The sequence below is a fragment of the Periplaneta americana genome, chromosome 4 (assembly GCF_040183065.1).
Source record: "Periplaneta americana isolate PAMFEO1 chromosome 4, P.americana_PAMFEO1_priV1, whole genome shotgun sequence".
Taxonomy (NCBI): Eukaryota; Metazoa; Arthropoda; class Insecta; order Blattodea; family Blattidae; genus Periplaneta; species Periplaneta americana.
Genome location: NC_091120.1, coordinates 166,504,175 through 166,519,588, shown reverse-complemented (window position 1 = coordinate 166,519,588; position 15,414 = coordinate 166,504,175). Strand labels below are relative to the sequence as shown.

General features: G+C 35.4%; 1 protein-coding gene across 4 annotated transcripts in view; it reads left to right on the top strand.

The window, feature by feature from the left end:
- Nucleotides 1–15,414, top strand: part of LOC138698400 (alpha-N-acetylgalactosaminidase-like) — a 95,215-nt gene that overhangs the window by 38,205 nt on the left and 41,596 nt on the right. For all 4 annotated transcript variants that reach the window (XM_069824276.1, XM_069824275.1, XM_069824274.1 and 1 more), the window contains exon 3: nucleotides 2,711–2,885. In XM_069824276.1, coding sequence (XP_069680377.1) covers nucleotides 2,711–2,885 — 175 coding nt within the window. The remainder of the gene's footprint in view (nucleotides 1–2,710; nucleotides 2,886–15,414) is intronic.

The following is a 15,414-nucleotide window of genomic DNA, read 5'->3' as shown; positions in this document are numbered from 1 at the left end:
CAGACTGAAGAATCACATAACAGGTACTTAATGAGAGAAATATTTTTCTTACGAAGAACAAGCTATTCAGTAAGACACAATGGTAACATACACTGTAATTATGTCTGAAGGTATTTACGGAGTCGTTTCTAAGAAAGTACAGTGGTGGGAGAAATAATCATTCCTAGTTTGAATAAGTCGTATGTGCTCATGGAGGGAGGGATGGTTTTTTTCAGTGGGGAGAAACTCTCCCTATCTCATCCTTAAAATTAGCACCCTGAAGAAAAAGAAATTGATATTACAGGACATTGATTTAGAAATTTCCACAGAAATCCACACTTTCATAATTCCTGATATTGAAAAAATGGTTTTTCACTTGTGTGTTTATGTACAGCGATTTTTCATGCACTGTTGTTCGTATTCAGTATAAACTTTCTCGAGAATGCTGCACATATAATTAGAGCCTGCATGTGTGACAAAATGCTTGACAACATAGAAATTATATAGATTTAAATATGTTTCAAGATGGTATAGGTATCTGTGAGTGATAGGATCAATGCAGATCTAGCTTTCAGGTAAAGCTCCCTGTGAAGCAGACTGGTGCGTTCAGCCAGAGGTCCTGGGATCGATACCTGGCCCCAGAACAATTTTTCCCTTTAAATTAAATGATAGGATCAATGTTTATTTTTGGTGTTTAAACTCTTGTGGTCTGTTTTATGAGTAAATGTCTATTTTTACCTTTCAAAAATAATTTGAAAGTTTATTTGCTATTTTAAGTTATTTTAACAACCAATATTTTAAAATTGCCTTCAGAGTTTAATATTGAGTATCTCAGAGATGTTGATATTGGTATTGATATTTATTTGTCAGCCAACTTTACAATTCATAGTTAACGTGTACCTTTACATTTCTGCTTTTCGATCCACCATCCCTTTAATATATATATCACACTTTTATGTTAATATACAGTATTCATTTTCCAAGTATTTTCTGGTTACTTCCTATTCTTCTGTTTTAATTTAATTGCTATGTATCCTTTTCTATCCTCTCTCATATCTAGACTGTCTCCCTTTCATTTCTCACTTTTCTAATCTCACAGATGTAAGCTATTCTAGAACTAATTTCTTTCATTTCATTTCATGTTCTGCTCAAGAGCAGGTCTTCCTCCAATCTTTTCTATTTTCTGCCTTCCTCTTTGTTTCCTCATATGTTCCACATATTTTAATGTCATAATCTGATTTCTTCTACCCTGAACTCTTCTCCCGTTCACCATTCCTTCCAGTGCATCCTTTAGTAGACAGTTTCTTCTCAGCCAGTGAAACAACCAATTACTTTTCCGCTTTCTGTTCAGTTTCAGCATCATTCTTTCTTCACCCACTCTTTCCACACTCCATTCTTCTCCATATCCACATTTCAAATGCTTCTATTCGCTTCTCTTCACTTCGTCGTAATGCCCATGTTTCTGCCCCATACAATGCCACACTCCATACAAAGCACTTCACTAGTCTCTTCCTTAGTTCTTTTTCCAGAGGTCCGCAGAAGATGCTCCTTTTTCTATTAAAAGCTTCCTTTGCCATTGCTATTCTCCTTTTGACTTCCTGGCTCATGTTACTGCTTATAGTACACCCCAAGTATTTGAAACTGTCCACTTGCTCCATTGCCTCATTTAGAATTCGCAGGTTTATCTTTTGTATTTTTCTTCTTATGACCATGCTCTTCGTCTTATTTGCATTTATCTTCATCCCATACTGCTCACAGCTGTCATTTAGCTCCAGTAGCATATCCTTTAGTATCATTTCCTCTTCTGCTAACAACGCCATATCATCAGCAAATCCTATGCACTTTATTCTTCTTCCTTCTACTATCACTCCTCCCATGTTCTGAAAACAGTTCTTCGCTAAATCCTCCAAATAGAAGTTGGGTGATAAAGGGTAGGTGATAGAGGACATCCTTGACGTACTTCTCTCCCTAATTTCTTTATACAAACGGAATTACCAGTATGCCTAAAATCTCCTGCTAACCCAGATCATAGCATCTGAATCTTCCTTTGAGATATTACCTGCTTGTTCATAAATGCCAGAAGCAGCTGGGATCAGCTAGGAGACACTATCTGTCAAATAACGAAAGGTGATAATATCGGTACTACAGTTATCATAGACAGAAGTTCATCTACATTAGCTTGCTTCAAACATGCTCCAGTTATATTAGTTGTTGTTTAAACTTTTTCTGTGATGAAAATTAAAAATTCATTTTGTGGTAATACACAACCAATAACAAGGTGTGTTGCGTAAGTATCATATGAATTCGGTGATAAAATATATTATGCCCTTTTTTAAACTTACAGTGCCTTTTTTACCTGCCTATTGTTCCCTTTTCAAATTTACAGTGATTTTTAATGTTTTTAATTAATATATTTTGCCTGCCTATTTTAAGTACCGGTACTATAAATGTCTAAAAGATTCGTGCTCCAATAATGATGATGATCATGATGAGGATGGTAATGATGAAATAAACTATTATTATTATTATTATTATTATTATTATTATTATTATTATTATTACAAGAATAATAATTACAATAATATCATTACTATATGTTCCTAAATGGGGCTTGATCTGAGAGAATTCTGTTGTCCAGTGGGCTCTCTCCAAAATATTTTCTTCCTAATCTCTATAGCATATTTTGTAATTTATGTATGCATATATTACTATTTTTTTTTTTTTTTTGCAGTGATCGCCTTTTCCGCACCATGACAGATCTTGTGGTGTCGGAAGGCTATGCAGCTGTTGGTTATGAGTACATTAATATTGATGACTGCTGGTTAGAGAAAGAAAGAAGTTACGCAGGACAACTTGTACCTGACAGACAGAGGTTTCCTTATGGCCTTCAGGACCTCTCTGACTATGTGAGTATTAGTAATAATGTTTATGACCTTCAGTTGTTGCTAAGGTTGCCAACTTCTTCTGAAGAAATTATGGGAGATTAAGAATTTGACAAAATGTTATATTATGTACAGCTAAGTACAGTTTATAAAATAAGTCAAACATATAATGTTTATGGCGATAAAGACTACCCTTTAAATTTAATCCAGAAAACAAAAGTTATCTTATTTCGTTACATATTAAATTATTCTGTTTGAGTGTCTTTCGAAAAATAGTTAAAGAAAATAAACTACGAACAGTAATATCATTTACATCATCATAAAAGGAACTGAATTATTACGAAACCTATGAAATGTATGAAAAAGCATGTGTCATCGTGACGATATTTTTTTAAATTTCTAACTTGTATAGGCTATTTTTCTTCAATACTTGTGGCATAGGCTCCTGATGTTACTAGAAACATGAAAGAAATCTGTCATGGTTTTAATGAAAAACCAGGAATAAGCAATTCACATTGTATTTAAGATGGTTTGGTTCTTTGTATGATGTCATACTTGAATACTAAGGCATTTGCACCAATTCCATGTACCGTACTCTCCTAAGTTACTTGCTCTGCAGAACATTCTCCCTAGTGATCCCATGGAGTTTGTGTCTTGAGATAAATAATAGGTTTGCTCGTACAGCAGTTTTTGACAGTTTTTGCAACTGTCATTAGCATGCGCACTTGGAATTTACGAGCAGAAAAGTCGATGTGCACATGCTCATGACAATTGCAAACTGTCGGAAACTGCTATACGAACAAACCTAATACAGTGAAGTAATTCCATATTGTTACTATTGTACACTAGGAATGAGAATCTTTTAAATTATAAAGCTGTGGTCGGAGAAACAGTGTACCCATCCCAAGAAACATTTCCAGAACTCTGTATTTGTGCACCACAACTACCACTTGAACTCAGGTCTCCACTGTGGCAATCTGATGATATAGACTTTTGGCACACAGCGCAGTTCAGATTGTTTTGAGGTTATGTTAGTAGTCATAATAGAATTCTGGAATGTTTAACGAAACAACTTAACTCTTCCTATTAAGGTCATTATTAAAATAATTGGAATGTAAGAACACTGAAGAGGACTGTAATCATCTTACCAAATACCTTCTGTGGTTAGTCAGTTGTAATTAAATAGGATGATAGTGTAAAGAAAAGAGGTTGATTAGTTCCTGCTGTAACTAAATTGGATTTGAACTCTCACTCTCTCTGTTCGTACGAACAAAAAGTGTGATGCTCATTGCATCAACACCTCTTGGAGCCAGTCAGTGTTTCTACATCATTAAGTGTATTTACTAGTCTGTCTAAACCAATCTAATGACCACGTATAGTGAAATGTTGTCTTAATGAAAGTTGAAAAAATTCTTCGTTAAACTCGGTTCTCATCATTTTCTTTTCCACTAAAAATTTTCCATTGGGCATAATATTTCTTAACCCAGAAACTTCACTCACTCATTCACTCGTAAAGAATTAACTGTGACATTCCTTAGGTTTACAATACCAGTATATTATTCTTTTTTTTTTTTTTTTTTGCTGGCCTTCCAAACCTTCTTCTCGTTTTACATATTTTTTCTTCTCTTTTTCAAGACTTTCTTTTCCTCTTATACCCTATTTTTTTTTTCAATTTTTTTTCTTTTCCTTTTTTTTTTTTTAATTTTCCCCTTCTTCTTCATTGCTTATAATTTACCTCTTTTTTCTCCCACGTTTTCTTTGCATTCATCATCAATATAATTATCGTCATCACCATCAGCAGCATCAGCATCACCACTATTCATAATCAGGACTAGAATTTTCATGATTTAGCATTTTTTTTATCAGGTCAGTGAGTTGCTAAAGTATATAGAAATCTATTTTATAAAAAAAAAATTAATTAAATTAAGGTACTTTGTTAAAGCATATTTGTGGATATTTGACAAGTTTATCTTGACAGAGCATATTTTAATGATCTATTGGTCATATTCAACATTTTTTATCGTCCCTGCTAACTTCTTTTTATTTCATCTGTTCGATTCACTGTCTAGTTTTCATGTGGTTAAGTCAGCATCGACATGATCAAATTCTTGTAAAATTAGTTAAACCAAAGAAACTCGAAAGTCTACTGCTATCAATTTACCGCTATTCCAAACCAGAAATAAATTGTAGAACACAGTAGAACATATTATAATATATTATATAATGTAACATGAGCTGCTGCCAAGAAGTCAAAAAGAGGATAGCAATAGCTTAAGGAAGCTTTTAATAGAAAGAGGAGCATCTTCTGCAGACCTCTGGAAAAAGAACTGAGGAAGAGACTAGTGAAGTGCTTTGTATGGAGTGTGGCATTATATGGGGCAGAAACGTGAACATTATGACGAAGTGAAGAGAAGCGAATAGAAGCATTTGAAATTGGATATGGAGAAGAATGGAACGTGTGAAGTGGACAGACAGAATGAGAAGTGAAGCTGTGTTGGAAAGGGTGGGTGAAGAAAGAATGATGCTGGAACTGATCAGGAAGAGGAAAAGGAATTGGTTGAGTCACTGGCTGAGAAGAAACTCCTATGAAGGATTCACTGGAAGGAATGGTGAACGGGAGAAGAGTTTGGTGCAGAAGAAGATACCAGACGATAGATGACATTAAAGATATATGGATCATATGAGGAGACAATGAGGAAGGCAGAAAATAGGAAAGATTGGAGAAAGCTGGGTTTGCAGTGAAAGACCTGCCCTTGGGGAGAACACATGAGTGAATAAATGAATGAATGAAAAATGTTATGTTTTATTTAACTACGCTCGCAACTGCAGAGGTTATATCAGCGTTGCCGGATATGCCGGAATTTTGTCCCGCAGGAGGTCCTTTACATGCCAGTAAATCTACTGACATGAGCCTGTCGCATTTAAGCACACTTAAATGCCCTCGATCTGGCCCGGGATCGAACCCGCAACCTTGGGCATAGAAGGCCAGCGCTTTACCAACTCGCTAACCAGGTCAACTAAATGAATGGATGAAAGAAACGGGTTTATATTGTACTTTAAGTTTCACAATCCAGTTTTTATGATAATGAACGGAGGACAACGATTCCTCAATGTATCCACCATATCCACATAAATTTTCTTGTCAGAGAACCCTTTTAAAAATAAGTACTTTAGCACCTACTGCTGCTGAATTTTATTTTTTTGTTCTCTTTTTTTTTTTTTAATACATTCACAATACAATATAGAATCAACTAAATGTTATATCATCAAAATATATAGAGTAACTATTTGTCAAACAACATACTCTTTTCCATGTTGACTATTTTCGCTTTTGTTTATGACAAAGGTCCAAGGCAGGGGCGGCTCGTCCATAAGAGCTGCAGAGCTGCAGCACTCCCTACTTTGACAGGAAAATAAAAATAATATTTATTTTATTTTGTAGAAGAATTGTTACAGCTTTTATTGGTAAATTGCTTTATATTTCATCTGGCCGGAAATATGTACTATTATCTTATGCATAATTTTTTTGCGCTTCAACTGTATTGGAATTGACACTGCATTCAAAGTTGTCCTGGGATCTGCGGTGTGGGACAGCTCGTAGGAGTGTGTCTTGATGGTCAGGGGTAGAGAGGTGAAGGGAAGCAGAGGGAAACTATCGCTGTTTAAAACCCAGATTTCGCTGCAGTGGCTTGCAGAGCCAGGCTATAAGGGAAGATCTTTCCTCCCCTCCCACACCGCTATTGTAATGCTACGTCAATGGATTCTCTTCTCCCTTGAAACTTAATGACAAAATTTTTCTTTTCTTTTCACAAACTTACTGTTGTAGAGTCTTATCGAGTTAACATTGTCTTTTGTCTTATTATTACGTATATATCCAGCCTCCAGCAAAACCTAATATTTGCCTTAACTCAAAATGATTACACGAGTAGAATCCTTTTGATATAGCATGTAAAATACAAAAGAGACTTCTTTCCTAGTTTTAGAAAATTGTTGACCATCAGTATATCTCAGTGTTGCTTTGGTGTGACGTCTTAATACCGTAACTTAACCAGTGCAAATGTGCAAGCATGAGTGTGTGTGAATTACAGAATATTAATTTTATTTTTCTCATCCTTCCCTTGCGGAGAAGATTTATGTAATGAAGTGAAATTAAAGAGTCGTCCGTTACCCGACTTAAATCTTACTCAAGCTTCAACTAGCCGAAATAGTGCATATATGTAAGGAAGTATAACAATGAAATTTACGCTAAGCATTTGTGGTTATGTGGATGTGAACAAAAAAAAAAATCTGTATTTTGGTTTCCTTGCCTCCTCTTCGGTGGTGATGCTGCATGGACTAGGAGTGGTGTGACACATTTAGGACATTTTCCCCTAAAAAGCAAAATGCACGAATCTTCACAGTGTCACCTGAAAAATGTTGTTTCATTGCCTATGTTAGGCAAAACTAATATTGCTGCGCAATTGAGTGAAACGAACAGAACAAACATAATCAAGAAGTGAGAAAAAATCGTGAAATTATTTTTAAAAATATTGATTGTATCAAATTTTGTGGCCAATATGAACTTCCCCTTAGGGGACATGATGAAAAAACGATTCGAAGATCCCTGGTGTATTTCGTGGGTTGCTACAGTTCGTGAGTAATCTAAACGAGCCTCTCAAAAATCATTTGGAACATGCCACTGTTTAAAGGTAATTCTAAGACAATGAACTGGTAGATTGCAAGTTGAGTGTCTGCCGATCTGAAATTCAGACTGAAATCGATGGTATTAGTTTTTTTAGCGATTAGCAAATGATGCCACAGACATCTTCCAACTAAGTCAGAAAGTTTTGGTTTTTCGATATGTAGTGCATTTAATTTTGTACTATACTTATTAGTAATGGTATCAAGAAGTGAGATTTGTATGTACCAAAATCTACTGCAGCTCTCCCAATCCACAAGTTCACGAGCCGCCACTGGTCCAAGGCTAAATCAGTGTCCCTTGGTACAGTATGTTAATGCACTTAGCTGTGTTTCACCACTTATCATGTTAGCACAGTAGCTGTATGTGGCGTTAGGGCATTTCCACATGTCGAACAAGGTCAAGCAAGCACACATTGTCCGTTTATTCTCACATGTATTGCACTAATTGTGTTGAAGTACAATAGCCACATTGTTGTAATATAGTGATACCAACTGAAATTCCATGTGCTGGATTTTATTTATGTTTACATCTTAGAACTACAGAATGGAAATGGAGAGAGATTTAATACTGTCACTGAGTCGTTAAAATTTTTTGTCATTACATTCACAGTGACTTGTCTTTGTTTCACAAGTCGCCTCGGAACACAATGGGTAATTGCAGAAACAACTGGAGTAAATTATCTTATGTAAATTGGCATGTTCCATTATGCAATCTTCATTCCTTGCATATGTTAACTCTATATGCAAGAAATGGTCCAGGGATGGTGTTGCAATGTGCGAATATGCAAATGTAGGAAGTAACAGATTATTATGCTTGCTTAATTATACAGAATAGAGAAAGTGTATGAAGAAAATAATAAGAGTGCCGAAATGTTTTCGACATATTTTGTTTAACAAGAATATATTCTTGTCTTCTATATTCTTATACTTTCAAGTTTTCATACCATGCATTCACGTTTCTGCAGATCAATGTACAGTAAAATCTCTCCAAAAGACTAACCATTCCTATTAAAAAGCTACCCCACTTTAGAGAAGAATTTTTCTTAAAACCAATGTAAAAACCACACAACAAATGTATGTTTTTACCTTCTTTTAAGAACCATCCTGCCATCGACATAGCTCAGTCAGCTAAGGCGCTTGCCTGCTGTTCCGGGAGTTGGACTCGGGCGCAGGTTCGATTTCCGCTTGGACTGATAACCTAGTTTGGTTTTTTCCATGGTTTTATCCAACCATAAGGCAAATGTCGAGTAATCTGTGGCGAATCTTCGGCCTCATCTCGCTATCACCAATCCCATCCATGTTCACATGACTTTTGTACTCAAAATGGCCTGTAGAACTAATTCCTAAAGCGTGGGTCATTAGTTGTAAATCACTCTGTATAGTCTAACTATTGTGTCCTTGGTCTGCCACTATTTTTCTTCGCAAGTCTCTCGTGGCTCCGACTTAAAGAACGTAGAACTTTACACTCTTTGTCTTTACTCTTTCGAATTCTGCACACTTCAACACCAAATTACCTTTCGTCTCGTTTCTCTTATCTATACTCTAACCACGACGTAAATACCAGATCACTTATCTGTGGCACGCTAAGTATACCTCTTCATAGAACATCTTGTTATTCATCATCTTTTACAATATTCACCTCGCGTCAATGGAATTCCTTGTCACAAAGTATTAGGGGCTGCAAGACAATAAACACCTTTAAGAATAGCTTAAAAGATAACCTTATTAGCATTTCACTCCAATCATACTGATTTAAACTATCACTGACTACATTGTTACTTTTTTCTTTAGACATCATCCTGATTGTGCTGTATTTTAATTGTCTCGTAATAATCTCTTTCTATTATCTAATATTATTTGAAATATATTAACATTCTATGTATTTTAGTTTAATTCTGCTACACAGTTTATTTCAGTGTTTAATTAATAGTTCATAGTATTTTGTTGTTTAATTTGTAAATAACTTTTGTATACATGTAACTCTCATCTAAATCAAATTGTTGGATTCTTTGTAAGTTCATGCATATGTATATACACTTTTTGCTGGTTGAGTGGAAGAGAAGGCCTTACGGCCTTAACTCTGCCAGCTAAAATAAATCATTATTATTATTATTATTATTATTATTATTATTATTATTATTATTATTATTATTATTATTATTATTATGTGAAAATACAAATATATTTTTGTTCTTCCTGAGCTGGTGACTCCTCTAAGCGGAGAATAGCAATAAAATTATTCATTTGCCAGTTACATAACTCCTACATAACAGATTAGGACTTACACTTAATGCAGCTAAAACTCAGGTCATAATCATCATAGGCAAAAGACTGCTGAACACTTGAATGATAGTCAAATTCCGTTCATTACACTTAATAATATTTGAATTATTTCACCAAATTGTCTGTTATACTGTCAGGAGCAGGAAATGGATATGGATCATCTGGCAAGCTGAACAGCCCTTCAAATAGCTCAAGACATCACGTCGAAATATGTTGTTGTTGTTTTCTAATGCCAGGCGTTTGACAATAAAGTCATTTCACCTCTTGCACTCCAATATTTTTCAAGATACGGGAATTTTACTGGAAGTAAGTAAAGAGATAGGTTTGGAAGTAAACCCCGAAATGACAAAGTATATGATTATGTCTCGTGACGAGAATATTGTACGAAATGGAAATATAAAAATTGGAAATTTATCTTTTGAAGAGGTCGGAAGTTCAAATATCTGGGAGCAACAGTAACAAACATAAATGATACCCGGGAGGAAATAAAACAGAGAATAAATATGGGAAATGCCTGTTATTATTCGGTTGAGAAACTTTTATCATCCAGTCTGCTGTCGAAAAATCTGAAAGTTAGAATTTATAAAACAGTTATATTACCGGTTGTTCTGTATGGTTGTGAAACTTGGACTCTCACTTTGAGAGAGGAACAGAGAATAAGGTTCTTAGGAAAATATTTTGGGCTAAGAGGGATGAAGTTACAGGAGAATGGAGAAAGCTACACAACACAGAACTGCACGCATTGTATTCTTCACCTGACATAATTAGGAACATTAAATCCAGATGTTTTAGATGGGCAGGGCATGTAGCACGTATGGGCGAATCCAGAAATGCGTATAGAGTGTTAGTTGGAAGGCCGGAGGGAAAAAGACCTTTAGGGAGGCCGAGACGTAGATGGCAAGATAATATTAAAATGGATTTGAGGGAGGTGGGATATGATGATAGAGAATGGATTAATCTTGCTCAGGATAGGGACCAATGGTGGGCTTATGTGAGGACGGCAATGAACCTCCGGGTTCCTTAAAAGCCAGTAAGTAAGTAAGTATTATCATGGTCAGCCAATGAATCACAGATTTTGAGATATTTGGAAGCACGAAGGAGAGTGACTTCATTGTTAAATCAAGAGCATTAGATACATACATATATATTGAAATTATGAAGTAAGGCATACTTGCAAGAAAATCTGCTCATCTCTTCACTCGCTAATCTGGTTCATGCATTTCTTTCCTGCACTACTGAAAAAAACATTAGTTCAAACATTCGTAATGCCGCAATTTGATTATTGTGACATGTTGTTCACTGACATAACCACTGAACTCTCGAACATGTTCATAATATGTGTGCAGTGTCTGATAATATGATGATATTTCACTATTTTTCGAACTTTTACCTAGGCTCCTACTCAACAACCGCAGAACTTTGGACTGTCTTTCTTTTCTATTTCAAATTCTGCGAAACTTAACCCCTAAGTCAGCGGTCGTCAGCACAGAGCACGCTGGGGTTAGCCTCTCTTACCCACTGAAAACGCAGTGCACCATAGTGCTCTCGTAGCTGCTAGTGGGTATGCTCTCTATCTCTCCCTGTTGCACGATGGTGCGCATGGGACGGCACCGCATGCCCATTGCACATTTCAGCGAGTGCTGACGACCACTGCCCTAAGTTATCCATTGTCTAGTCTTTAGTCTTGTGCATTTATGTTCCAGCTGTGACCTAAATAGTTGATCTCAGATCACCAGCACATTGAGTATACCTCATCATAACACTTCCTGGTCACCATTCACCGTTTCATTGGTACTCCCTACCCCACACCTTAAGGAGCTGTCAGACATCGACTACTGTCAAAAGCTGATTATCAAATATATTGCTTTTTGTCTGTAGACTGTAATATTTCTTAAAATATAATTTTTGTAAAATATGATTTTTATTTTTAATGTATCTTTTTTTTTTTTTTTCATTATTTTAATCATTCCTCAAATTATTGCCTTCTTTAGCAACAAATTGTAATTGTTTGACGTTTAGAATTACATGTATGTGTACTTGTCTTCATTTTGCTCTTACTATTATTATCATTGTTATTGTATTGTTTCGTCCCGCTCTCTGGCATCGCGGTCTAAGGCATCCTGCCTAGGACTTGCGTTACGGAATGCGCGCTGGTTCGATTCCTCATGGGGGAAGAAATTTTCTCATGAAATTTCGGCCAGTGTATGGGACCGGTGCCCACCCAGCATCGTGATGCACTTGGGGAGCTACGATAGGTAGCGAAATCCGGTTGCGAATACCAGTTATAAGGGCTGGGGGAATCATCGTGCTAACCACACAATACCTCCATTCTGGTTGGATGATCGTCCGCCTCTGCTTCGGCATGTGGGCGTGAGGCCAGCAGCCGGCTGGTCGGTCTAGGCCCTTCACGGGCTGTAGCGCCACGGATTATTATTATGTGTTTATTCTTTTGTTTCTGTCATTCATGGGCAATTACATTAGTTAACAGTAGTCAAAAGAATTGACTTTTACTTTCAAGAAAAGGGTAACAAATACGTTCTTACATTTTGTGATTCATCTATTTAGTTGTCCTCTGCATAGTTGCTCCCACTGAATCAGAAATGCCATATTTGGTGATGAACAAGTCAACCCACCCTCAGTACACCTCCACTGTGATGAACAAGATGATCTTTCACATCCTGCTCCTTTTATAAGTCTGGTCAAGGTTGTTAAATGAAAGAAGAACAAAAAAGAGTATTTGATATATTATATAATAAGAGGTTATAGCTGGCGTCTTCAAATATAGACATTGGAGTACTTTGTGGACTGTTAACCTGGCAATAATTCCATTTTTGAGTTGATGACATCTGTAAGGAGAAATTAATTATCTCCAAAGATAGACTGAGGCAAGAATGTTATTTGGAGTCTATTTTTTACGTGAGTGAGAAATGAATACATTTTTTCCGAATTCTCTCATTTAGGCATAGGGTATTTTTTTGTGTCGTAAATTTATCACCTACGTGGGCCACCCAGTTCCACGTTCTTCCAAAGAAAATCATTCTAAGAATTTATATTGCCTTTAAAAGTCTGTTTTTCTCAGGTGTGTTTCAACCACTGAAATAGCGTATTTCCAAATTCCAACAGTAGATGCAGCACCAACCAGCTCATCTGTATGTCTGCTTCAAACTATAAAAAACGTTGTTGTACCTACTTTATGCCAGTATGACATATTGAAGTGTGTTACGAATAATAATCATAAGAACTTGTGTTAGAAACTCTCGAGGATAAATTCGTGAAACCTCTACTTAGTAATGTAGGGAAGTTCCACACAGAAAAAGTTTTCCAGTTTTCTTGTTAGAAGAAACCCCTTTCTCGGAAAGTACTGAAGTTGTAAGTTCCTGGGGCACTGGTTCATTTTTTTTTTTAATTGAATTGCCTAGTTGCAAAAGTCCCTATCAGAAAAATTCATATATATATATTTTTAACCACCAAAAACTGGTCGCATATGAACAGATCATAGTCTCCTGAAGTTTTTTAGGAACGAAAATAATTAATTAACCTTACAAGTTCCATAAAATGTCCTCCTAGTAGTTAATTTGCAATTTTAGTTTGAAAATTGTTTTTAATTTTGTCACATAGTTTATAACTGAACAACTAATTGGTTTTCATATTTTATGCTCGACCATGCCGAAGTGTAGTAATTATACACCTGGTAGCAGCCCTTTAATGGACCTCATTAAAGTACACCTATTCATTAAAGTTGAGGTATTCCACCAATCACAGAACACCATTGTAGCAATATGAAAGCGCAAGTATCGATTATTCTCGGATATGCAATCAAAAGATAACTAGCGAAACGTCACAGAGGCTGGAAATCCAATACTGTCGCAGAAGATTATGTTCTGTTACTATAATAATTAGCGTTAATTGTAAATAATATTCAAATAAATTTAATTTGTCATCTCGTTTTTCAGTGTCTAAATCAATTTCAAGGTTATATCAAGGTCAATGACATTTTGTTTCTCAGAAAAAATCAATATTTTCGCGTCTGCGCACATCTCACAATTTACGAGATATTGCACAAGGTCAGTTCCGCTCCCCAGTCAGATAAGAATAACATGAATACTTATGAATAATTTCAAGTTAGAAATATGGTCGAGCATAAAAAGTCGTATGAAACTTGCCTATAATGGTAATTAAGACGCTCGTATGAAAATTATGAAACTCGCTTGCGCTCGTTTCATAAACATACTCGCATCTTAATTACTACCATTATAGGCTCGTTGCATAATGTACTATTAAACTTTGTTTATGCATGTCTAGTTGTATTTCCTTTTGTTCCAAGAGTAAAGAATATAATGGATTAATGAAGCTATTAGAGTCGTGAAACAAAGTTAAAAATTTTAGTCATGTAATATAAACATAAAGCATAAGACCTATATCCACAAGCGACTTCATAGGCCATTACAAGTTGCCATCTAGCGGCAATTTTTTCCAATTCATGTTACATGTTTAACCATTCAATGAACAGACAGTATGAGCAGTCATTGGATGTGTGGATGTGTTCAAGCAGGCGGTGGTTTCAACTACAAATCTGAGAAGCTAACAGGCATATATTACTAAAATAGGCATTTATAGGTAACATTTGTTATTAATGGAGAAAAATTCGCTCCGGCACCGGATTGAATTTTGGCATAGCTCAGTGCTTAGAGCACCCAGTGCGTAAAACTGGGGTTCCGGGTTCGATCCTTGGCACCAGAACGATTTTTTTTTTTTTTCCATTAATAACAAATGGTAACCATAACAGATAATTCTGTAGGACCAAAAATTAATCTTTACATAGATTTATAAGTATTGTAAAACTTGGACAGGCACTTATAAATAATCTATCATGGATTCACACATCATCTCTTTATTCTTCATCTTTCACTGTTGTTACTTCTCGTCACTGGAATTCTCTGCCGCCTGAAGTCAAGGGCTGCCGAACTTTAATTTCCTTTAAATGTAAATTAGAAAAATATCTTATGAGTTGCCAGACCTAATGCGTTGCAAATATTTAATGGAATGCGTTCCACTGTATTTATTTTTATTATTATTTTTTTTTGTTTCTTATTTTTATTGTGTAATCATGTAAATCGTGTTTATTTATCACTTAACCCCAATATGTATCCCACGTGTTGTTCTTTTTATTATTAATCTATTTTTGTGTACATTTTATTCAATTGTCGGTTTCTGGTTTAGTTATGGAAATCTTACTTAATTGTAATCTAATACTAATATGTATACTAATGTGTTTATTTTTATTTTTACTGTGTACATTTTTTTTTTTATTCAATTATCGCCTTCTGTTTTTATGTGATTCGTATTTGATTCTAACGACATTAATATGTATTCCACTATGTTTATTTTTATTTTATGAGGTAAATTTTTATGTAACTACCTCTTTAGATCTCATTATGTACCTAAATTGTATCAGTATGTAATTACTTAATTCCGATCCAGTTTTATGTTCAACTATGTAAGCAAGTTTTAATCCTGGTTGAGTGTAAGAGAAGGCCTTACGGCCTTCACTCTGCCAGGTTAAATAAAGCCATTATTATTAATATTATTA